The 24,842-nt window shown below is 43.3% G+C and overlaps 1 protein-coding gene across 6 annotated transcripts in view; it reads right to left on the bottom strand.

Moving 5' to 3' along the window:
- The window catches only part of VPS13D (vacuolar protein sorting 13 homolog D), a 273,685-nt gene that overhangs the window by 64,418 nt on the left and 184,425 nt on the right, over positions 1-24,842 (bottom strand). For 5 of the 6 annotated variants that reach the window (XM_049877954.1, XM_049877956.1, XM_049877957.1 and 2 more), the window contains 2 exons: positions 5,519-5,651; positions 1,209-1,404 (listed from right to left, as the gene is read on the bottom strand). In XM_049877954.1, the coding sequence (XP_049733911.1) occupies positions 1,209-1,404; positions 5,519-5,651 (329 nt within the window). Of the gene's footprint in view, positions 1-1,208; positions 1,405-5,518; positions 5,652-6,411; positions 6,529-24,842 lie in introns of those variants that run through there. The other variant, XM_049877958.1, reaches the window with a different exon arrangement.

Here is a 24,842-nt window from a genome sequence, read left to right as displayed (position 1 = left end):
AGGATATTTCCTTTGGAATTCTTAGGGGTCTTCTGCCTCACTCACTGACATTTCATTAGATCTTATTGCTCTAACAAAATACTGGGGGTAGACTTCTTGGGCCTTGAGCAGGAAATGGAAAAATTAACTGGAAATGCTTCTGAAGTCTCCCTACTGCTCCCACCCCCCACTTCATAAATGCTTCCAGGACTGTTCTAGCTTTGCATCTGAGAACAGAACACAATTTAACTAAACTCCACAGATCCTTTTTTAAAAAGCAGCTGCTTCCAAATGGAAGGAATTCTGGCGGAACACATTACATGGTGCCAGACTGCAATCTTAAGCATGTCCTCTACTACAGTAACGTGTCCCCAGGAAGGGTCCCTGGTGACAGACAAAAGGATTCATTTTAATTGGGGACAATATCACTTCAAATCCTATCTGAGGGAGCAACAGAGTGTGGACATTGCCTAGGCACTAGGCATTCTAAAAGGGCTCACTAATTCACCCAAGCAACATCTATTATCCAGGCAGCAGCAAAATCCTTCTGGGCGAAGTCGGGTTCAGCTTGGCTGGGAATCAGAACATTCGTTATATCCTTGGTTGATAAGAATTCCCTGGAAAAAGGAGGTTAAAAACAGGTCGCTAAAATGAATAGCTAAATTCAAGTGTTCGGGTTCTGTGAGATTTGGAGCCATATGGGGTGTCCCTGATTTCCAGTCTCAGCTGGTTTCAAGGCAAGACAACATCCCACAGCAAAAACCCATGACTTGCTTGTGGGGCTCTTGTTTTTCTGAGGCTAGGGGATTGGCTGGTAGTTTAAAGGGGAAGAACTAAGAAAGAACAGACCCACATAGTGAACCTCGAATGCAGGGACTCTAGAACTATGCTACGGGCCACAGAAGCAAGGACTCGGCCTATCCAGCAGTTTTCATAACGGGCACGTGTGGGTCCAGTTAGCCTGGTGAACAGGGAACGCTGATGCCTGAATGAAGAAAAACAACATAGCATGCCATATACATATCTGGAAAAATGCATGCCAGCTGTTTGTACCTCATTTCATGTAACTGTATAAGGCACGTGAGAAATTTTGGTTACACGTATTCAAATTAAAAATCACATTAATTAAAGCAGAAAGTATATGCTAAAACACATCAGTATGGATTATATGAAGGAGCAGACTTGAGCCGGAAAGTGCAAAATCACCCTCCCCCCACATGGCCACTGACCTGGGACCACTGAGTGTGGCTGTGTCTCTCACCGCCTGGGCTGTTTCTGATGCAAAATCCAGGGCACCTGCCACTGGCTTGGTTACAGTGCCAACGAGCCCTTTCCCAAGGCCGGATATGAAACCACTGACACCCCCTTCTGTTTTCACTCCTTCCACTGTTGAGGTTATAACGCTGGTCAATCCACCAATGATACCTAACAAAAAAGACAAGGGCTATTATCACCTGTCCAAGGAAAAAAGCATTTAAAGCCAACCCCCTAAACTCTACATGCCTGGCAAAGTCACTTTTAATCTGCATGCCAGGTAGGCCACAAACAGGCCAACCCAAGATGGGGAGCCAGAAGATGTGCCCATTAAGTTCAGTCAGGGTATATACATTATATATCAGTCAGAAGTACTGCATTTGGGTAAATCTGCTGCAAAAGATCTCTTTAAAGGGTTAAAAAGCAAAAATGTCAACTTGAAGACTAAGGTGCGCATGACTCAAACCACGGTATTTTCAATCGCCTTATATGCACGCGAAAACCGAACAATGAAAAAGGAAGACAGAAGAACAACCGACGCCTTTGAATTACAGTGTTGATGAAGAATATTGCATATATCATGGACTGCCAGAAGAATAAACAAATCTGTCTTGGAAAACGTACAGCCAAGATGCTCCTTAGAAGCGAGGATGGCGAAACTGCATCTTATGTACTTTGGACATGTTATCAGGAGGGACCAGTCCCTGGAGAAGGACACCATGCTTGGTAAAGTAGAGGGTTAGCAAAAAAAGAGGAAGACCCTCAATGAGATGGATTGACACGGCTGCAACAATGGGCTCAAACATAAGAACTGTGAGGATGGCGCCGGGCCAGGCAGTGTTTCATTCTGTTGTACACAGGGTCACCATGAGTGAGAACTGACTGGAAAGCATCTGACAACAACAACATTAGTCAGAAGTAAAGTGTGTTCCAGTTTAAAAAAAAAAAATCAAAGAAAATCTAGGAGGTTCACAGAGGCCACTTTTCAATTCTAGAGCTTGGGGAGAACATGGGTAACGTGCAGAGGAAGGAGACAGTAGGATCTAAATCAACGAGAGACTAGAAAACAGGGTTCTTTCCCAAATAGGGAAAAGCTTGAAGAAGTTGAGATCCTATGAAAGATAGGGTAGAGAAATAACTATATATTTGTTCTCGGGCTTCAAAGGACACTATGTGACCGGCCAACACCACCAACTGTTTGAAATAAGGTAAAAGCTATTGCATGCTTTGTTGAAATCAGGTACAGACAATTATAGCAAAGCTTATGAAGGACACCCCAAAAAACTGCCAAAGCCAGATGGAACCCTTGATGGAGCCAGCTCAAGAGACCAACCAAGATCAAAAAGATATTCCAAACATTTTGCAACGTGAAAGCAGTGGCCTGAAAGAATCTCAAAAGTGGTCAGAACTTGGCAAAGGCTGGAGAGGACATAGGCGTTGCAGGGAAGAGCAGGGCCCTGTCTGGGGAGCAGCTCCAGGACTTGTGCCAGGGGCCTCACAGGATGTTTACCTTTGACAGTGGGGGTGTGAGGAAACACTCTAGACTCTTCAGCTCTAGTGAGACAAATTGGTAAAGGAAACTCCTTGGGTGAGAATGTACTAACAATTCATAATGTTTCATTTGGTTTCTGGGCCCATTTGCTCTAGTTAGGCAATATCCCTTTCCCAGCTTTTGGAATAAAGTTTATGGCACAGCATAAACTCTGGCCAGGAGTTCAGATGAGGACCTCGGAGAGAGAACATTACTGAGCCTGGGTCAAGGAGAGCCTACAGAGAGAACTGAGCACAACTGCCAGTTTTTAAACCAGGGAGGTTTAGTGGATTCTTGTTCTTGTTATATTTTAAGGGACTTTTCATCCTGAAGGATGAATCTTACTCTAGGCTAACGCTCTGCCATCACGTCGATTCAGACTCACAACAACCCCACGTGATTCAGAGTAGAAGTGTGCTCTGCAGAGTTTTCAATGGCTGTGATCTTATGGAATTAGATTGCCAGGCCTTTCTTCCACAGCACCACTGGGTGGATTCAAGCCACCAACCTTTTGATTAGTAGTTGAGTGTAAACTTTTTGTGCCACACAGGGACCATATTCTAGGATATCACTTTCACATTATCCAGTGGATCCTCCTTATATGAGGCTATTGGTGCCTGGTCTTAGATTGGCCTAACTGGCTCTGGAGATGCTGTACATATTATCTGAGTTACCCCTAATTAGATTCTTGCAACCCTGACAAATCACCCATATTCGCAGCACACTGTTGTGTCCATCTGAAAAATGAGGACAGCCATGCTCTCTCTCCACATCCCAAGGATGCTGGACAGATAAAGGTAATTGTTCATAGTACAGTACTTTATATTCATTAAAAAGAATTAAAAAAGTTCTTTAATGCTCCAATGCACTAACATTACAGTTACTAGAAAGAACGATTAAATCTCTAAAACTAACCCCCAATGATTACCCAACGGTCAACTTTTAAAAGTCCATAAACTTCAGCCAAATCTTCCTTCTAGCCTGATGTCTCCTTGGGGGCAGCGCCCTTTAGAGTTGGGAAGGCTCAGAAAAAGCAAAGGCATTTTGATCCAAACCTTGCCATTATGAAAGCTAATAAACAAAAACTCTGCTCTAAACACCATGTCCCAAGCACTAAGAGAAATCATATTCCTTCCTCTTCCTCCAAATGCAGATATTCAAGAGCAGATCAGCCTTGATATGACTTCTGATAGCTCCGGACTATTCCTAAGAGTGTGGCACAAACAGTTTAGTTTAGCACGAGCTGTATGCCAGTATTAAGTTAGGTACCGCACACATAAAGATGTCCTAGAAACTATACAAAATGGTCTTTATGCTTTCACAGCACTCCTAGCCTATCAGAAGAACGAAACGCACAGCTAACGCTATACACAACCAAGGCTGCCATGTGTGCTCTCCCAACCCGCTGCCGTTGAGTCGATTCTGACTCATAGCGGTCCTGCAGGACAGAGCAGAACTGCCCCATAGGATTTCTAAGGCTATAAATCTTTTCGGAAGCAGATTGCCACATTTTGCTCCCGCGGAACAGCTGGTATGTTTGAACTGCCAGCCTTTCAGTTAGCAACCAAGCGCTTAATCACTGGCGCCACCAGGGATCCTATGTGTGTTCTAAACCTGAAACCAAACCCATTGCTGTCGAGTCGATTCTGATTCAAAGCGACACTAGAGGACAGAGCAGAACTGCCCCATAGGGTTCCCACAGAGCAGCTGGTGGATTTGAACTGCTGACCTTCTGGTTAGCACCAAGCCACCAGGGCTCCATGTGTGTTTTACAAAAAACAAACAAACCCGTTGCTCTCAAGGCAATTCCAACTCATAGTGAACCATAGGACATAGGAGAACTACCCCATAGAGTTTCCAAGGGGCACCTGGTGGATTCGAACTGCCAAACATTTTAGCCAGCAGCCGTAGCACTTAACCATTACACCACCAGGGTTTCCATGCGTGCTTTAGTGAAGTTCAATTCTAACAGGGAAGGTGGAACCGAGGAAATGTCATTTGAGTTGGGACTTACAGGTTGAGTTGGATTTAGATCCACAAGGAAGTAAGGCAGAGGAGGGGAGGGCAGAAAGACTGTGAGTGAGCAAGGATTTGGAGGCATGTCTGGGGAGTAGTATGTAGCTCTGTATGGCTGAAATAGAGATGTCTGGGGGACAGTGGTTGGAAAATCTGGCTGGGTTTACACTGACAAGAGATTTGAATGCCATGCTAAGAAGTGTTTGAGAAAAATGCCACAGGAGGCAAATGAGTCAGAACTAAAACAAATTCAGAGATTGAGCACACTCATGCCATCGCCTACATCCTTTGGGCACAGGGATTGATAATCCCCATGAATGTGCATTTATGCAGGACATAAAAAATATCTAGGCCACACACCTGGCAGCCGATTTCACACTTCAATTTTTCTTTGAAAAGAATGATAAGTAAGCAGAGGGCAGGGTCTTGAGGCAGCACTTCCAGGCTCTAAGAAGAGGTTCAGTTTATTACACCTGATGACACTTAGGGAGCAGAAGCCAGAGAACAGGAAAGAAACTGCAATGTACACAAGGTTTTAAAAATAAATGGAGAGTTTTCACATGCTGTCACATCTGAACTGCAACGAGGATAAAATAAGAGATCTTGGAAGGCTACTGGGCATAAGACACCAAGCTAGGATTTCCACTGTTGTCAGCTTTCTTTTTCCGACTTGCAATCAGCTGGGTGAAATGGCCCCTCCTCAGCCTTTCCTTTCCAGCCTGCTATCAGTTGACTTACCATGAGCCAGGCCATGGATGCCAGCTACAAGGTGCTCGCCACTGGTGGCCGCGTGGTATCTGATGTACTCCCGCTCTGACTGATGCCGATTGTCCATAGTCTTCCCTAAGCCATCGGATAATGTCCCCGCAAACTGTAATGAATTAAAACAGAAGGGAAAAAAAATTTTAAGCCTCAGCATTATTTTTACTATTTTAAATAAATACCTTCCCTTGCTCCTAGCCAAGATTCAGTAGATACTGATGGAGAGATAGGTTAATTACTGACTTACACATGCTGTCTGCCCCATGACAGTGGTTCTCAGGCACTGGAACACACATTGTAGGGTGCCTGCTTTGGTGGACACAGGGCTTACACAGTAACTACTAAAAACCCATAACCGCATTTACTTCCCACAGTTCTACTGAAAATTTTCTGAAAAATTAAAGGTATAACAAGTGGCCCAGGCAAAGGGGAAGGGAGCGTTGGGATTCTGTTATAGTAAGGACACAGGTTCTTTGCTCTAGGAATTAGGGATTTAAAAATAGGAAGTGTGGCAATTTATCGTGTTAGAGTTTGGTATAAAATTTTTTAGACATCAACATTTCTAAAGTCATACTTTTTCTTTCATTTATCCAGCAATTAACCAAAAACCTAACCCGTTGCCGTCGAGTGAATTCCGACTCATAGTGACCCTATAGGACAGAGTAGAACTGCCCCAGGGTTTCCAAGGAGTGACTGGTTGATTTGAACTGCTGACCTTTTGGTTAGCAGCCGAGCTCTATCTTAACTACTGTACAACCAGGGCTCCATCCAACAATTACTGAGGGCCGATAAGGTTCCAGTCCCTCCTGTTTGTCAAAAGGAGAAATGAAATAGATGGAAAGATGAACAGGTTAGGTCACCTTTCATAGGAAGTGGCAGACTTGAACTCATGACTTCAAATACAAAACCATCTTCCCTCCCAAATCAGAGAGAGATTTTATTTATCCTGGCATACTTCAACAGAGAGGCTGTCTCACCCATCAAACCTGGATAAAAAGGACATAAAACTCTGTTTTGTCACAAGACAATTTGAAAAGGTTTAACGTGACAGTTAATAAACCACAGGGTACTTATCCTCATCATTCAGGCATAAAAAGAGAAGGATATCAAATATATAATTAACCTCCTTGGGAAGGATCTACCAAAACAAGTGGTTTAAGTGCCAGTGACCCAAGACTAACCTTTTAGAAAACTCACAGGAATGTTATTTAGACATAAAGCTCAGTGGAAAGGTTCAAGGCAAGTAGCCTGCCTTGAAGACCCAGTTCACTGGGTAGTCATCGGGAAGCCTGTTTCTTTCTGGCTTAGCAAGGAAGGGCAGGGAGGGGAGGTTATGAAGATCATAACCATCAGTGACATTAGAGGCAGGGGAGTTCTGGGCACAGAAGAGGAACCAGAGGAAGAAACAGCAATCCCACGTAAAGCAATGGTTACTGGAGCAAGATATGCGAATGCGTCTTCCTGTCCTGAGTCCAAGGCTCTCAGATCTAGGGCAGTGATTACTGACTTTTCTGGAGATGCTATCCCTATCATTATTTGTTCGCTTTTTGCCTTACCTTTCCCATTACTCCCTCCAACTAGAGAATTAAAGTTAATTAAAATTAATTTTACAGTTTCCTTCAAACAGTTGGAGACACCATGGTATTACTGCAAAACCAGCACTGTGAATCACTAAGTGGGTACTTCAGTCAAAGAGAGAGCCCCCTGGAGAAGCCCATGGTGTAGGAAAAGGGCCATGAGTTTGGGCATCTGGCTGAACCAGATTCCAGTTCTCTCTCAACCATGATAGTAGCCGCATGGCCCTGAGCAAGGCACCCTGCCTGTGTGACTCTGCTCTGCATCTGGAGCGTGGTGATAGTACCTACTTTGCCATGTGGTTGGAAGGATTAGGGACAATGACTCACGGTTAGGCATCTAGTTAGCATTTCTACTAGAAAGCCATTATTGTTATTATTAGTCAGCTACTAGTCCTTTTTTTCACTAGTCCAAGGAGGGAGGCCTGGTGACACAGTGATTAAAGCTCAGCTGCTAACCAAAAGGTCAGTAGTTCAAATCCACCAGCCACTCCTTGGAAACCCTACGGGGCAGTTCTACTCTGTCCTATAGAGTCGCAATGAGTTGAAATCGATTTGGCGGCTTTAGTCCAAGGAGAAATATCCTGCATTATTTGAAGAAAGCTTTTTGAAGGTTTTGAATTATGGTCATTTGCACTAGGATTTAACATTAAAAAGCAAACAAAAACTTCTCTTTTCAGCAGAAAAACACCAACCTCCAAATGAGTTTTTGGAGTTGTACCATCTTTGGTGATTTCCAAAATCCTTTCCAGCTCTGACAGTGCGTGATCTATAACCCAAGTCAGGCTGTTTAAGCATTTACTCTGGGCCCTGCCTGGATTTAGGAACTGCAGAGGATACAAAGAAAACAGCAGCCTTGGACCCTGTTATAGATTGAATTGTGTCCCCCCAAAATGTGTGTCAACTTGGCTAGGCCATGATTCCCAGTATTGTGTGATTGTCCACCATTCTGTCATCTGATGTGGTTTTCCTATATGTTGTAAATCCTACTTCTATGATGTTGATGAGGCCGGATTAGAGGTAGTTATGTTAAAGAGGTAGGACTCAATCTACAAGATTAGGTTGTGTCTTAAATCAATCTCTCTTAAGATACAAAAGAGAAAAGCCAACAAAGAGACAGGGAGACCTCATACCACCAAGAAGCAAGAACCTAGAGAATAACATGTCCTTTGGACCTGGGGTCCCTGCATGGAGAAGCTCCTCGACTGGGCAAGATCGATGACAAGGACATTCCCCCAAAGTGAAGAGAGAAAGAAAGCCTTCCCTTGGAGCTGACACCCTGAATTTGGACTTCTAGCTTCCTAAGCTGTGAGAGAATAAACTTCTCTTTGTTAAAGCATCCACTTGTGGTATTTCTGTTATAGCAGCACTAGATAACTATGACAGACCCTGTTCTCAAGGAGCTGACAGTCTTTTTGGGAAGATCATAATTACATGCATGAAATAACTGGTGACAAGAACCTGGAACACAGAGTGTAAGCACTCAGGAATCCAGAGAGGAGAGAGAAAAATGTGACCTTTGCTTTGGAAAGGGTCAAAAAAAAAAAAGAGTTCCTGCTGTGTTGTGGAATTATGTAGGCTGCCAGTGTTCTTCATTTCAAGGTCTGGACAAAAATGCCTCCCGCTGGAGGCCATAGAGTGGTGAGGGCTTGATGACGTGCAGGAGCTGTCGCTAGGAGTGCCTCATGAGCGCCACCTGAAGAGACCCAGGAGCACCCAGATTACTTTCTGAGCCTTGTTCAGGTCTTCTCCCTTTTCTCAAACTCTTACTTTTACAGCTGCTGTGCCATGTAAGGGGGATATTATGTTTAAGGCCCCCTCTACCTATTTCTGGCAGCTGACTAGGAAGAAGTTAAAAATCCTGTAATTTTTTTTTCCCCTAAGTGTATATGGGAGAATAATCTAGGCAAACTGCCCAGTACCAACCATATAATCTCCCATCCCCAACCTGACCAATGTCAATAAAACAAGTTAATATCCACAGTTTACTAGTGAGCCTATGCCAAAAGTTTAATCACCAATTGGTCCTGCTGCAGCAGCCTTGGCACCACCAGCATTGACTGATTCCTGGGTGTTCTTCATTCAAAGATACCTTGATTGTTTCCAGAAGGAAAAGACAAGGAGGCCTAAGAGATCACCCTTCCCTCTAATACTGGATTCTTCTGTGTGCTTCTCTGGTGCCTCACCTTTGCTGGAAAGGTGCCTATTACACATAGTCAGCTCACTCTAGGACTTCTATCTGAACTCCCACATCTCCATATAAAGACTAATGCACAAGCCAACTGGCCTTGTTCTTTGTCACTTATGAGTAAAAAGTAAAAGATACTAAGATATTAATAGAAAAAGATGCAAAAGTCTTCACCCCTAACAATGTGGCTTTGAGAACTCAGAAAACCTTGGTAGATGTTGAAACCTATGATCCAACCAAACCCGCACTGATGACAGATTAGTCGTATTTTACTAGGAGAGACTTCTTGTAGGAACTAAACCTAGCATGCACTAGGTGGTCACAATGGGGAATGGAAGCCTGGGGGCAGATATTCAGACAAAGGGGAAAGATATTCAGACAAAGAGCCAGAGGCCTCGGGGTAAGGTTGTAAATCAACAGGATATTATTGCCTGTTGAGTAGATGCTGACTCATGGCGACCCCAGGATAGAACTATGCTCCACGGAGTTTTCGATGGTTGATTTTTCAGAAGTAGATAGCCAGGCCTTTCTTCCAAGGCACCTCAGGGTGGGTTTGAATTGTCAATCTTTTGGTTAGGAGCTAAGAGCTCAACCATTTGCACAACGCAGGGACTCCTATCAGGATATTAGCAGTACAATTCAGCTATGTGTCCAGCCAATCAAACATGTATGGAACCCTGACTGTATGCCAGGTTAGAGGCTGAGAACCATAAATGAGAAGTGGTTTCTGCCTCCTACATTTCAGGACCTCAGTCAGGAGGTATATGGCATAAGAGTGTCTAAATTTTGACTGTGATATTTAATAGCTGTGAGATCATGGGCAAGTAACTTTAACCTCTGTTAGCTTTGGTTTCCTAATCTTTAAAATGGAATAAGCATACCCACCCACAAGGATATTTCTGGTGTGATGGATCACTTTTGTGTGGCCTTTCTATCCATGGAGCCCTGGTGGCAAAGTGGTTAAGAGCTACAACTGCTAACCAAAAGGTAGGCAGTTCAAATCCACCTGCTGCTCCTTGGAAACCCTATGGGGCAGTTCTACTCTGTTCCATAGAGCCGCTATGAGCCAGAATTGACTCCGTGGCAACAGTTTTTTTTTTTTTTTTTTTTTATAGCCATGGTCTTGTAAGTCCTACTCAAATGACTGAGCAAGGCTGTGCAGATAGGGTAATTATAGCCCACCAATGGGATTGTGCAGTTTTGCTATCCTGCTGGCCTTGAAATGAGTGACCCCAGAGGCAGGAAAGAGGAGATACCACCACCACCACAAAGGAAGGAGGGGGCGGCAGCAGAAACCTGGCAGCAGGAAGGAGACTGCGTGGTGGGTTTCCAGGCCCATGGAGAGAGAAAGCTGAGTGCCTTTGGACAGAGGCCTAGGGCCAGGGAGAGATGTGCCTGAGAGCATACCTGGGAAGAGGCTGTCCTGATAGAACTGTATCCTGAGCATTCCTCAACCTGAATTATAACTGTTAAATCCCTAATAAACACCCAAACTGTCAGCATAGTCTGTGAGTTCTGTGTGGCCATTGCAATGAATCACTGAACCCAGCAGAGAAGTAGAGATTGCCGTGGCAGGGATGGTTGGCATTAAAAATGGTAAAGATGGCAAAGAGAGAAGGCATGTCTGACCTCCACCTCATGGGAACCAGCCTTGGGCTGTTGGTCTTGATGCTCCTTTCCCCTTGTGAAGTTAGAGGAGGTCAGACGCTGCCCCCATGCGGGTTTTACAATACTATAAGGATTAGATAATATATGAAAAGCACTTAGCACAGAGGCATTCAATAAAAACAATATTGGGTTATCTAAACATCAATTTCTTATATAAAATAGGAACAATCAGAATCCACAGGGTTGTTGTAAGGATTAAATAAGAGAACGTGTATGTAAAGCACATGACCCCCCAGTAAAGCAGCTGCACCTGGTAAAATGGGAGCTATCGTTATTGTCGTTAGGTGCTATCAAGTCAGCTCCAACTCATAGCGACCCTGTGTACAACAGAACAGGACACTGCCCTGTCCTGTGCCATCCTCACAATTGTTATGCTTCAGCCCATTGTTGCAGTCACTGTGTCAATTCGTCTCCTTGAGAGTCTTCCTCTTTACCAAGCATGATGTCCTACCCTTAGAGGGGACATAAAATCCCCCAAGCAGACAGCATGTGCTAGGCTCTTACACCTGGAAAGCCACACACAGCCATGGTGCCACAGGGAGGTAATTTGTAGGTAACTTGTAACTCTGCTTGTTATAAACAACACCTCAACATCAGAGGGAGCACTTGTAGACACTGAGTACATGTAGCTAATTTTGTAGCAATTTCAGGTCCACAAAGTACTTAAGGCTACAAGTGAATATTGTCCTAGAGAAGATGAGAGGTTCCAAGGAACAGAACGTCCTTCAGAAAACCTGCTATTGCACTTGGAGAGGCAACAAGGATTTTCCCCCTTCTGAAGCTTCAGCGTAAGCCACACTTGTGAATTCTGGCCACAGCCCACAGCCATCAATTTCTATAAAGTCCTATTTTCAGCAAGGGGGTGAAAAACCTCAGAACTACTTCAAGATGCCGCTTCTACTGCATAGCTAACAGACAGTCTGTGTCAACACCCCAACTTCGCTTAAAAAAAAAATCCCATTGTCTATACAGATGGAGGCACTGCAAATGAGCCCAGATTTTGGGCCTGGCTCTGAACACTTGATTTTATAAAACTGAAATTCAAGTAGATGCTGGAATGGTACAAGAGCAAAAAATTCACACTGTGTCCCTCTGTTCTGTCCTATCAGTTTTCCTGACCCTTTCAGGATATTCAGTGAGCATGGGATGCCAAAGGTATTTGGCCACTGTAAGAGGAGCCTGGGCTTGGATTTCTCCCCCTTCTCCTGGGTTCTTCTTTCAGAATTATTTACCTCATGGAAATTTCCTCTTTAATATCCTTGCTCCACTGAGTAATTGTTGGTGACAGTATCTTCCTTGTCACCAGGGCAGATAGTGACCATGTAAAACAGGATAAGAGAGAGAAGTGACATGGCTCTGTAGCATGAGGGAGTGTTTTGTATTCTTCCAAGTCTAACAGCAACTCTGTGGATGAAACAGTCTCCTTCCTTAGGCCTTAGGCCTTCACTGGCTTGAACTCACCGTGGGCTTGTTCCACAGAAGGGGTAAGGGGCCACGTTGAGGATGCCAGGCCCCCACCTGTCCCCTGCTGGAAATTCAATGAGGTACACAGAGGGAAGCCAGAAGATGGGCTTCTGTGCAGTCAGAGCTGGCCCAGGGAAATATGCCTTCTGACCCTGTGAAAGAGCCACATTTTGCCCTTTTAACTAGCAAATCTCAGCTGCTAAGCCAGCTCTAATTCTGATCAGCATTGCCTGCAGTAAGCTATTCTTGAACGCGTAAATTCAGAAAAGCCAACTACACAGTGTGCCTACAATTAAGATTGAAGTGAAATTTGTGGGAGCAGCCACAATGTAGGTCAAACAGCAGAGCAAAAGAGTCAGAAAAAACTGGATTCAAACCCTTCCTGCCACTTACTAAATTTGCATCCTGGTGAAAGCTGCTTAACTCTTCTGAACCTCAGTTCACCCATTTGCAAAAAAAAAAACACAGAACAGATTCACTCTACTGTAAAGGACTGCTCTGAAGAGTTATAGAGATGAAAGCAAAATGCTTGGCACCGTGTTATATATATTAAAAAAACAAAGACAAAAACCCATTGCCATTGAGATGATTCCAACTCATAGTGACCCTACAGAACAGTGAAGAACTGCCCCATAGGGTTTCCAAGGCCATTATCTTTACAGACGCAGACTGCCACATCTTTCTCCAGCAGAGTGGCTGGTAGGTTTGGACTGCTGACCTTTCGGTTAGCAGCCATGAACTTAATCACAGTGTGATATATTGTTAAAAATATCCACAGTTAAAAATTATTCTCAAAGTGTTTTGCCTTGATGTTTTAGAACCTTCCTGTGGTATTTCTGAAGAGGGAAGAGTTAAAGGAAGATGTGTTCCAAAAAGCAGCAATTATCTGTCATTTGACACAAGGCAAATCAAACAGCTTGTCCTCAGTCAAACGGGGGTGAAGAGAAGGGGTTGAAGGGGCCGGGGAGAGGTATTTTTACAAAAAAAAAAAAAGGGCACAGAACAAGTTGAGGGTCTGCAAGAAAGAACACTTTTGGACCCCAGGTCTCTAACCACTGGACGTGGAGTGGGTTTGTCTGTTTTCAGTTCTACTTGGTTATGGATTTTGTAAAGCCCTTAAGCCAAAGAAAGGGGAAAAGAATCCAGAAAGGGGATCCTGAATAGGAATAATAAAGGCATATTAAAGCTGGGGCCGACATTTTACTCCAATAACATACCTAAGCCAGTGACCTTGTTATTTTTTGGTCTCTGGAGAACTAAAAGCCCTCCTACCTAAGACACAAACCATGTTGCTGTTTCATGGATAAACACTTATCAGGCAACAGACACCCCCTCTCAGTTAAAAGAAACAAAGTTATCCAAAGCCTCCCTGAATTATCTCAGCACACAAGGTCTAAACATATGCAAAAAGTCAGACCTCAAGATTGCCTGGTGTCTTAACCAGCCCAAGACACACGCCTGCTGAATTGGCAGTCTCTTGCTATTCCCCAACTCTGACCCAGTTTTGAACTCAGATGTTGTTTCAGATTAATCTGCAAACTCAGAGTGGTTTGAGGCACTCCCGTACTAGAATTTTACTTTTTATTTCCAGAGCTGGTAGAGTTTTCTGTAAGGAGGAAAACATAGAAATATGCAGAATATACAGAGGTAGAATTGAGCATGTCGATTTCAACAACACACAAATAGTCACTACTACTCAAGCACTGTTTTTTTCTATACCAATTACAAAGCATTATGAAGGCAAGATGGATCTTTAAACTCGCTGTGGATGGAACGGTTTCCCAGCTTAGGGTTTAGGCCTTCACTGGCTTGGACTCACTGTGGGCTTGTTCCACAGAAGGGGTAAGGGCCCATGTTGAGGGTGCCAGGCCCCCACCTGTCCACAGCTGGAAATTCCAGGAGGTACACAGAGGGAGGCCTGAAGATGAGCTTCTGTGCAGTCAGAGCTGGCCCAGGGGAATACGCCTTCTGACCCTATGAAAGAGCCCCATTTTGCCTTCCTAACAAGGTTTTTCAATATGCATAAATGGCTTATGTCTCACATCGAACCAGGAGACAGGTTATGATGTGGGGGAAAAAAAATCTCTTAGTGGTGGTCACACCATAAAGCCTGACTTGGTAGATAACTTATTATAGTCTTAGGAAAGCACATAGGCTTTGAAAAGCAAAGAGCTCTGACCCCAACTCTGTTAAAAGTATTGGCTAGGTGAACAGGAGCAAAACATGCACTCTCTAAAGAGACATTGGTGCCTCAACTATTAGCCAGGGAGAGCAGTATCCACAGGGTTGCTCTGTTCATCAAGTAAGACCTTGATTAGAAAAGCACTTGGAAGACAACACAAAGCAAAGGGTTATTATTACTGCAGGGTCTATTCTTCTAACAAGGGCTCCCCCTTTCCCCTCAACTGAATCCTGCTTGTCTCATTCTGAAATACAGCAATCATATTGAGCCTGCTCTGGAACAAAGAAAGCATAAATCAATCAATTATAGAATAAAATCTCAAAATGCAGAAATTTAGATATGAAACAGAACATTCCCCATTAGAAAAGCGGCTCAAGTTTATCACTTTTCCTGTGACAAGGACTCTATTCTTGTAAAGCATTTTTTATTTCAAGTGCGTGTGTGTATGTACATACATGTATGTATGTATACATATTTAAATATATTTTTTCCCTCTTTAACGCCAAAAGCTTGGGAGTAAAGGAGATGAGTGACGTCAAGGACAACAATCACAGATGCTAGGCCCCAGTACATGAGCTGCTTTTTACTGCAAATGTCAGATAGACTTCAAGGGTTTCAAAGATCTTAATTAGGTTTAGAAAGAAATTCTTCCCCAACTATTTCTTCAAATAAATAAAAGTCTTAAGTGAGTATGTAGCAGAATAAAAAAATCAAACCCGTTGCTGGTGAGTCAATTCCAACTTATGGCGAACCCATGTGCTACAGAGTAGAGCTGCTCCACAGAATTCTCTTGGCTGTAATCTTTATGGAAGCGGATCACCAGGCCTTTCTTCCGCAGTGCCGCTGGGTGGGTTTGTTACTAGTAGAGCACAAACCATCTGCACCACCCGGGGACCTTCCAACTGCTGAAGGCCATAGTATAACTTTTGGAATTAGAAACATCAGTCAGCAATATTTATGAGGTTCCAGGCTTTATTCTAAGGGCTTAACATCTATGAAATAATTTATTTAGTTTAATCTCTACAACGACCCTATGAGGCTGGCTCTATTATCATCCCCATTTTACAGATGAAACTAGAAAGACCTTGAACAACTCCAACAAAATTTGCTAACTATCTACCTACATTTGTCATTGGGTAGATCTAAAGAGGGAACCCAACACTGTGATTTTTGCTATTGTCTCCATGGAAAAATTCCTTCTTGAATGTCTGTGAAAATCATATAGAGACACCAGGTATCCTCCAGTGACAAAGGCAGGCAGCTGAGAGAGGTATAAAAATGATAAAGTTTCTGAAAAAAATGTATGCATATCCCTGGACAAAAAAGAGCAGTCAGTATCTAACCGCCTTCCTTGATCGATATCCCAAACTCAGACATGAGCCATTTCCATCTCTCAGACCTAACCCTAGGCCACGCAGCCCAGGATCCCCTTCCCCCTTTTCTCAAAGCTAATTACTCGCACACTCTGAAGCAGGCCTCAGAGAAATAGCAGGCTCAGTACATGTTCATTACATAGATCACATCATGCCACATCAGGTCACATGACTAGTATGTACCATTTACAGCTGGGCGGAAGGATGGAGGCCATAGCTGGGTGAGGATTGGGACCAGTGGTTTCAAGAGCTCCAGCCCGTGGAAAAGAGGTCTGTTCTCCCACCCTAGCTTTCTCCAGGAGAAGGATTTACTAAAGGAGGTGGAGAACCAAAACTGAAAGATTTGCTTGGGTCGGAGCTGGTCTGGCGAAAAAAACAAACATAACTCCAGGAGGGAGCTATCACTCTGGCAAGGACTGTTTTAAGTAGCAATAACTGACATAAGTGAAGATACAAATAAATTAGGGAGTGAGGGGAGGCAGGGAGTAGGAAGGTCAGAAGCAAAACAGAGCTATGAAGAGAGAATAAGCAAAAAAACCAACTGTGCTCCTGAGCTAATTAAAGATCTTGAAAGTTCAAGTTCAGTCTTCATTCTCTTCTCTCCATCTTCTGTTGGTCCTCTACTACTCCCAATACCTCCCATTCACCATTTGCAGTGGAAACTAAGCTACCATTTCTTGTAACTAACTAACGGTTTATGGGGATGAATGGGCTAGGCCTTGCATCTTGAGAACGCTAGATCAACAGAGGTAGCGTTCACTTCTGAGTAATGTCCAGGAAGGTTCTACATCAGCAAGTGTGATGAATGGTAGATATGACCACAGACTGGGATCTGGTCTTTAGCATCTGGGAGAACAAAGGAAAGTTAAGCCCATCTTTTTAGGGGTAGGATGGAAACAAGAGGTGGCTTACATCCAAGGTACTTAAAATAAGTCCTATCTCATTTCTCCTGAAACCTGGCTTGATCTCAGGTTCAAATAAAAGGCCAAAATAAGGTTCTTTTTAAAATGAACTCAAACGTTCCCACTCTTACAGATGGGCTAAAATGAAAATAAATTTGCAGTTCGGCTGTTTCCCAGTGCTCTTGAAACCTCTGGTCCCAATCCTCACCCAGCTCCTCTGAAACCTCTGGTCTTTGCCTGCAATGTCCCTTGGATTCCTTAGTGGCTTTTCAGTAGGCGTTTGTACCTCTGTTATCTTTTAGCCCCCACCGAAGGGCGGCTTTGAGAGGACATATAGAATTCACACCCATCTACCTCCTGCAGGTCTGGCGTTTTAAAGTCTGCTGAATTAGCCATTTCCAGTTAACAAATTTCAGGCCCGATAAACAAGCTCTGGTATGAGGAAGAGACACAACTCGTTTAATTGAACATGAGCAGCTGCCCTTTCCAAACGCGACTTAAAAGGTCTATTTTAATGCTATGTGTTGCTTTTAAGGGGAAACCTTCAATTACTGGAATGATAGGAAAACGGGGAGGGGGGAGGATCTGAACAATGTACTTTCTGCTTGGAAGAAAGCTAACCCTTCTTTATCAAACTTCCCTGCCCAAACAGAACTGTTTCTTTAAGACTAGGTTTCCTCAAGGAGCCTCCCTTTATTAATGATTGCAGGAGTCAAGGTTGGTACCATTCCTACCTCCCCACATACATTCCCTTCCACTGTCCATCTCCAGGACCCCTCCCCAGAAAAAAGGGATCCTTCCTCAAGATTCTTCTCTTTAAGCATCCCTCTTTGATCCCTACTGAAATACAAGTACTTTTGGGAAATTCTTGCTGTAAGCTATCATCAGTTATTTACCCTTCACTGCAAATAAAAGCTCAGAAGACAGGTTTTGCAGGAGAGGTAGGCATAGGGGTGGAAATCTACGCACTGGACACCTGAACACAGAAGGAAAATAAATTTTCCCTTGAGCAAAATAATAACCTCTGAAATTTTTTTACACAATGCCCAGCATTTAATTAAAAATTACCAGGTATGTAAGGAAATGTGCTCCAAAGACCTCTTTAAAGTGTTAAAAAGCAAAGATGTCACTTTAAGGACTAAGGTGCACCTGACCCAAGTCATGGTGCTTTCAATTGCCTCACATGCATGTGAAAGCTGGACAATGAATAAGGAAGACCAAAGAAGAACTGATGCCTTTGAATTATGGTGTTGGCAAAGAACGTTGAATATACCATGGACTGCCAGAAGAACATACAAATCTGTCTTGGAAGAAGTACACCCAGAATGCTCATTAGAACCAAGGATGGCGAGACTTCATCTCACATACTTTGGACATGTTATCAGGAGGGATCAGACCCTGGAGAAGGACATTATGCTTGGTAAAGTGGAGGGTCAGCAAAAAAGAGGAAGACCCTTAACAAGAGGAACTGACACAGTGGCTGCAACAATGGGCTCAAGCATAACAATTATGAGCATGGCACAGGACTGGGCAGTGTTTCGTTCTGTTGTACACAGGGTTGCTATGCGTCAGAACTGACTCGACAGCACCTAACAACAACAAAATTCTGTAGGTAATCAGGAGAATTACGGATCACTGGTGCCCTGCCAGCCAAACCTGCACTGCATGGCCATATTCAGATAAAAAAAGCAGCATTCCCAGCTGAAGCCCCCATCACCTGGGGCAGTCAAGCAGGAGTGACTACATCCACATCCAGACAGGGTGCTTCTGGCCCTAACAAAGTTAAGGGCACTCACCTCATCCACTGTGCCCTCCCAGCCCTCTGTGTCGGAGGCCTGTGACCTGCAGTGCCCCCTCACCCCTTATCTATCCCCTCCTGAACACTACTGTAATCCAGGGGCACCCACCACTGCACCACCTCATAAGCTGGCACCCGCCCCTTTGCTCAGCCACTCATGCCATGGACCCATACACCGGCGGCACCTGCCTCTCTGCCCAGCCACCGGCACCAGGGGTCCATGGAACAGTGGTGCTCACTTCTCCACTCAGCCACACGCACTGGGAGCCCATGGTCCAGTGGTGCCCCCTCTTCTACCCACATACCCATGCTGGGGGCCCATGGACTGGCAACATCTGCTTCTTTGCCTGGTTGTTGGTGCTGGGTACCTGGGGGTCTAGCAGCACCCCCCTTCCACCCAATCACCATGCCAGGGGACTAAGAGCCAGTGGCACCTGCTCCTATACCCAGCCGTCTGCACTGGAGGTCCGTAGACCAGCAGCACCTCCTAGTTGCTCTAGCCACCTGCACTGGGGGCCCAAGGACTGGCAACACACTCTCCCCCAACATTGCACTCTAGTAGAGACAGGCACACCCTCCTAGCAGGTACCCATGGACAGGTGGCATCCCCCGTCTTGGCCCTGCACCACCCCCTGCAACTGGAGGCATATGCCTGTTCTGATCACCCTCGTACAGCCCTGCCTGTCTGAGGCAGGAGTTTATATATCACTCACCCAGTGACCAATGACTCGAGTACCTTTGCCCCAAACACCTGGCAACTAGCAGTGCGCACACACTGCACCTAACCCAGTGACCGATGAGAACACTCCTCACACCCATGCCCAGGTGACCGGCTGGATAGACACATCACCTCACCAGCAATGCCAGCTACAACCTCAGTCACCCCACAAGGCCAGTGAACAGACACCCACATTCACACAGCCAGCCACTGCCCCAACTACCCAGAGATAGGTGGTGAGAGCACCTGTGCGGCCAGACTACAACCAGAGTAGCACATGCACCCCACCTACTCGGATATATCACAATAAAACAAAAAATTGGGATGCTGCAAACAAACATATTATAAACAAATAAATACAATAACACCTTAATGCCTCAGAAACAACAGACAATATTAAGTCATGTAAAGAGCAAGGACAAGATGGCTCCAGCAAATAGCCAAAATAAAGAACTAGAAAACCTTCCAGAGGAAGAAATGGTAATGAAATTGCCTGATAAGGAATTCAAAAGACTAATATACAGGGTTCTCTAGGGGATCAAGAAAGAGATCAAAGAAAACAAAGACAAATCCAAGGAAAACACAGACAAAGCAACAGAAGAATTCAGGAAAACAACACAAGAACAAAATGCTGTAATACACAGACAATTAGAAACCACACAAAAATAGCAACTAGAAATCCAAAAGATCAACAATAAAACTTCAGAAATAGACAACTCAGTAGAAGAACACAGGAGCAGAACTGAATCAAGGGAAGACAGAAAGTGAAATAAAGGACAAATCCCTTGGCACCAATTAGTTTGAGGAAAAATCAGAAAAAAGAATGAATAAAAATGAAGAAAGCTTAAGATTTATGTGGAACACTGTCAAGAGGAAAAACTTTCACATGATCAGAATGCCAGAACAGGAGGAGGCAAATACTCCTTCCTCCCTGCCCTGCCACACACACATTCAAGAAAGAATTGTTGAAGATTTGCTAGCAGAAAACGTCCCTAATATCATGACAGATGAGAAGACATCCATCCAAGAACATTGATGAACCCCATACAGAACAGACTCCAAAAGAAAGTCACCAAGACATATCATAATCAAACTTGCCAAAACCAAAGACAAAGAAAGAATCCCAAGAGCAGCTTGGGAAAAACAAGAAGTCACGTACCAAGAAGGACTAATAAGACTGAGTTCTGATTACTTGGCAGAAACCACGCAGGCAAGAAGGCAAGAGGATGATGACACGTAGAAAACCTTTAAAAAAAAAAAAAAAAAAAGCCAACCAAGAATTATACACCCAGCAAAATTATCTCTCAAATACAATAGCAAAATTCAGTTATTTCTAGATAAAAAGAAACTAAGGGAATTTGTAAGAATCAGACCAATCTTACAAGAAATATTAAAGGGAATTCTTCGGACACAGAACCAACAACATCAGACAACAGCCTGAGATTAGGACAAAGGACAGCATCACAGCAACCCAGATAAAGAATTCTCAAAACTAAAACAAAGTTAAAAGACTGAAAACAGGGAACCAGAGGTGTCAATCTGTAAATGCCTACAACTTCATTTACAAACAAAAAGGGAGAATAAATGGTGTAGTTATAGAACTTTCATATGGAGAGAAAGTCAAGGTGGTATCGAGAAAGAAAAGATTGCTTTAAAATTAGGAAGATAAAGGTAAATTTCAAGGTAACCACAAAGAAGCTTAACAAACCTACTTATAAAGATCAAAAAGAAGAAAAATATGAAGACTCGGTAAACACAAAATCAACAACAATGAAAGAAATGGAAAAACCCACAAAAAAAAAAGGAACTCAGCACAGAAAATTAAGCGGAACACAGAAACCATCAACATCACAATAAATAAGCACAACAAAATGACAGCAATAAACTCCTCCCTATCGATAAATCACAGCGAGGGTAAACGGCTTAAATGCACCGGTAAAGAGATAGAGAATGGCAGAATGGGTACAAAGTCGCGATGAGATACGATAGCTTTTCATTTTCAAATAATTAAGTTAATCATAGAGACTTGAAACTCTTCTATTCAAACACCCAACGGATACAAGCTTGTGTCTTATAACTTTACTTTCATTTCTAAGTTTAGAGCTGCTTTGTGTAATACGGTAACCACATGCCACAGGTGGCTACTGACCACCTACAATGCAGAGAGTCCAAATTAAGGTATGCCGGAAGTACAAAACAGACATGGGAATTCAAACACTTGAGGTAAAAAAAAAAAAGGTATAAACATCTCAAGAATTTTTTAATATCGACATATCTTGGATATAATGGGTTAATTAAAAATATTATTAAAATGAGTTTTACCTGTTCCTTTTAACTTTTTTAATGTGACTACTAGAAATTTTAAAATTATATATGTGGTCTACATTATATTTCTATTGGGTAGTGCTGATTTAGAGGTATGACTCTAAACAGTTTAAGGACACAGCTTATTAAATGAAAATTAAACTCAGAAGGCACCCAAGTCTTGAATTTCAGTTAATTCTTTCCACTTAGATTTTATCCAAGATAACCAACTAGTATCTTCCAAAGGACTGCCATTTACTTGAGCAGAGAACAACAGACGGAAGGCACGGATTGGTATTTAAGAAGAAAGGCCCATGTTCCTTAAGAAGAAATGCCTAGTAGGAAAGTGGGTAGGAAGTGAATTACAGAGACATGCCTATGGTCAGCTGCTACTTTTATTGTTTCTCCATCCAGCAAGAATCGCTACAAATCTATGATGTTTCAGCATCACTCTGGCCCTCTCGGACAGTTCTGCCAGGCTTTGTGGGCACTCTCCCTACACACAAATCCAGTTATCCTCTCCTCTTTTTGTACTACTTTGTATGTAGTTTTATTTTTTATTGTGGTGAAAATATACATAACAAAACATATGCATCTCAACCATTTCTACATGTACAATTCAGAGACACTGACTGCATTCTTTAAAGTTGTGCACCATTCTCACTATCCTTTTCCAAAACATTCCACCACCATTAACATAAACTCAAAGCCCTCTGAGCAAAAACTTCCCCTTTCTCCCTCCCTCCCACTCCTGATAACCACTAATATTTGCTTATTTCATTTAAGTGGGATCATATAATATTTGTCCTTTTGTGTAGTTTTATTTTTAGGAGTATCCAACTCTATTGTAATTGTTTGTTTATATCTGTTTTTCCTTATAAGGCTAGAGAGGGTGCTGCGTGCAGTGCTAAAAAGCTCCAAGCCCCTGCTCTAGTGACGGAAGCCGCTGAAGGTTTAGTCATCTTTGCCCCCTACCACCCAGGACAGGGCTTGGGACACTGTTCACACTCAACAAAAGTTTACTTTTAAAATCAGCCCTAGCTGCCTCCCTCTTACATTCCCTTTCAATTTCTAAGCACCTAACCTAACCCCGCTTCATACAAATATATTTATTTCACTAAGAAAATAAAATTTTCCTTCCTGTCCTTCACCTTAATCAGTGGCCTATTTCCTAAATCTAGACTGTTCTGTGTTCTTGTAAGACCGTAATGATGCCCCATCAATCATCTTTTCTCTTACATCTTCAATATTTCTAGCCCCTTGCTCTCCAGCTTGCAAATAAATTCAAATTTGCCCAATCTTAAAATGTTTCCTTTAGCTTCCCTCCCATTCAAGCTATTGCTCCATCTGTTTTCTTCCTTCCACGGCCGTATCTTTCAAAACAATGTTTTACACTTATAATGGCCACTCCCTCTTTTTCCATCCACTGGAGGTACCAAAGGTGTGTACCCACAGTAAACAATATGAGCCGTAGCTCGCTGTAGCTCTTAATCACTGCGCCACCAGGGCTCCTCTAGTTGCATAGACAATAAATAATATAAACAAGTGAAACAAAAGCAGTAATAAATGTTCAATAAAAAGTAAAGCAGGAAAGGAGGATGAGAAGTGCTATTACAGGGGAGTTGCAATTTTAGAGGGTGGAGGGGGCACCAGGGAAAACCTCCTTAAGAAAGAGACATTTGGACAAACATGTAGGTAAAAATCACATGGCTACAGAATGTTCCAGGAAGAGAGAATTGCTAATGCAAAGACCCGGAAGCGGAAGCAGATAGTTGAGAAACAGCAAGGGGGACAGAGTGACACAGCTGAGTGAGTGAAGAGCGGTGTGAGGTCATAAAAGTACTGGGGGAGGCAGACCACATACTGTTCAGACTTTAATTTTTACTTGGAGTGAGACTGGAAGCCACTGGAGGAGTCTGAGCCAAGGAATGGACAATCCGAAGTATGTTCTGGCAGGATCGTGATCACTCCAGTTGCTGTATCGAGAATAGATCTAAGTTGGGGGAAAAAAGAGTGGAGGCAGGGCGAGCAGTTAGAAGGCCAACGATGATGACTTGGACTACCACCATAGCAGTGGAGGGAGGAGAAAGGGCCACATTTTGAGTATATTTTGATGGTACAGCTACAGGATTTGCTGGTGAACTGGAAGTGCAACATGACAGAAAGCAGCCAAAGATGACTCTGAGGTATTTGAGCAGCTGGAAGAAAGGAGAATAGAGAAGAATAGTTTAAAAAAAAAAAAAAAAAGCACATAGCACCTAGCTTTACACCTGGCACACAGGGAACAATCAAATATTAATTCTTTACATTTCAAAATTTCAGGTTTGATTCAGACCGTGGGCATCCAGAATATGTTCAGTCAGTCAATTCTAAAGCTAGGAAATATTCGTAGAGAAGAAATTCAAATGAGAATATATTCAGCAGTTGGTGCTATTGTGCAAACATCTCAACACTTACTTTCTCCAAACGATGGAACTCCTCTGATCCTATACTTATTCATCTGTCAGAGGTGGGACAGTAAGATGCCAGTTTTCATGTGGTCAGTGAGGGCTGTCTGCAGAACCTTGCCTTTCCCACTGCACAGAGAAGGATCCACGGAAAAGAACTCAAGAAAACTTTGAAGAAACAGTATGCTGTGTTATACATTATAAATTTCTCCAACTCCTATAAAACTGACTCAGTCTACCAAGTTCAGGATGCAGGTGATGACCCATGAATGCTCAAGTTTTAGGGGGTGCGGTGAAGTAACCACAGATCCTGCACCAAGGTGTGTCAGACAGCCAGAGAGAGGAGATGCTAATCTCAGTTCAGTCTTGAGATTCAAAGGACCCAATCTGTCTCCATCCCAAGAGCTAGGGCAAACGCCATCCAGCACTGTGATTCTGAGTACAGGAAAAGCCCTGAGGCTCAAAGGTTCCAAAAAGTCAACAGGAAACCTATCTGACCTTAGCCTAAATAAACACTTCCAGGGAAAAAAAAAAATACTAGTCATTCTTTCCTCAGGGTAAAAGTCCCTTTTAATCCACACACAGAAAAACCAGAAGCGTACACATGCTCAGCCCAGGTCACAATTTAAAGGAGTGCTCCCCTGACGTAGAGGCACACAAAAAGAATTTGATTCTTTGGACA

Source organism: Elephas maximus, chromosome 3, assembly GCF_024166365.1.
Source record: "Elephas maximus indicus isolate mEleMax1 chromosome 3, mEleMax1 primary haplotype, whole genome shotgun sequence".
Taxonomy (NCBI): Eukaryota; Metazoa; Chordata; class Mammalia; order Proboscidea; family Elephantidae; genus Elephas; species Elephas maximus.
Note: the sequence above shows the minus strand (reverse complement) of the source record. Positions and strands in the feature narration are given on the sequence as shown.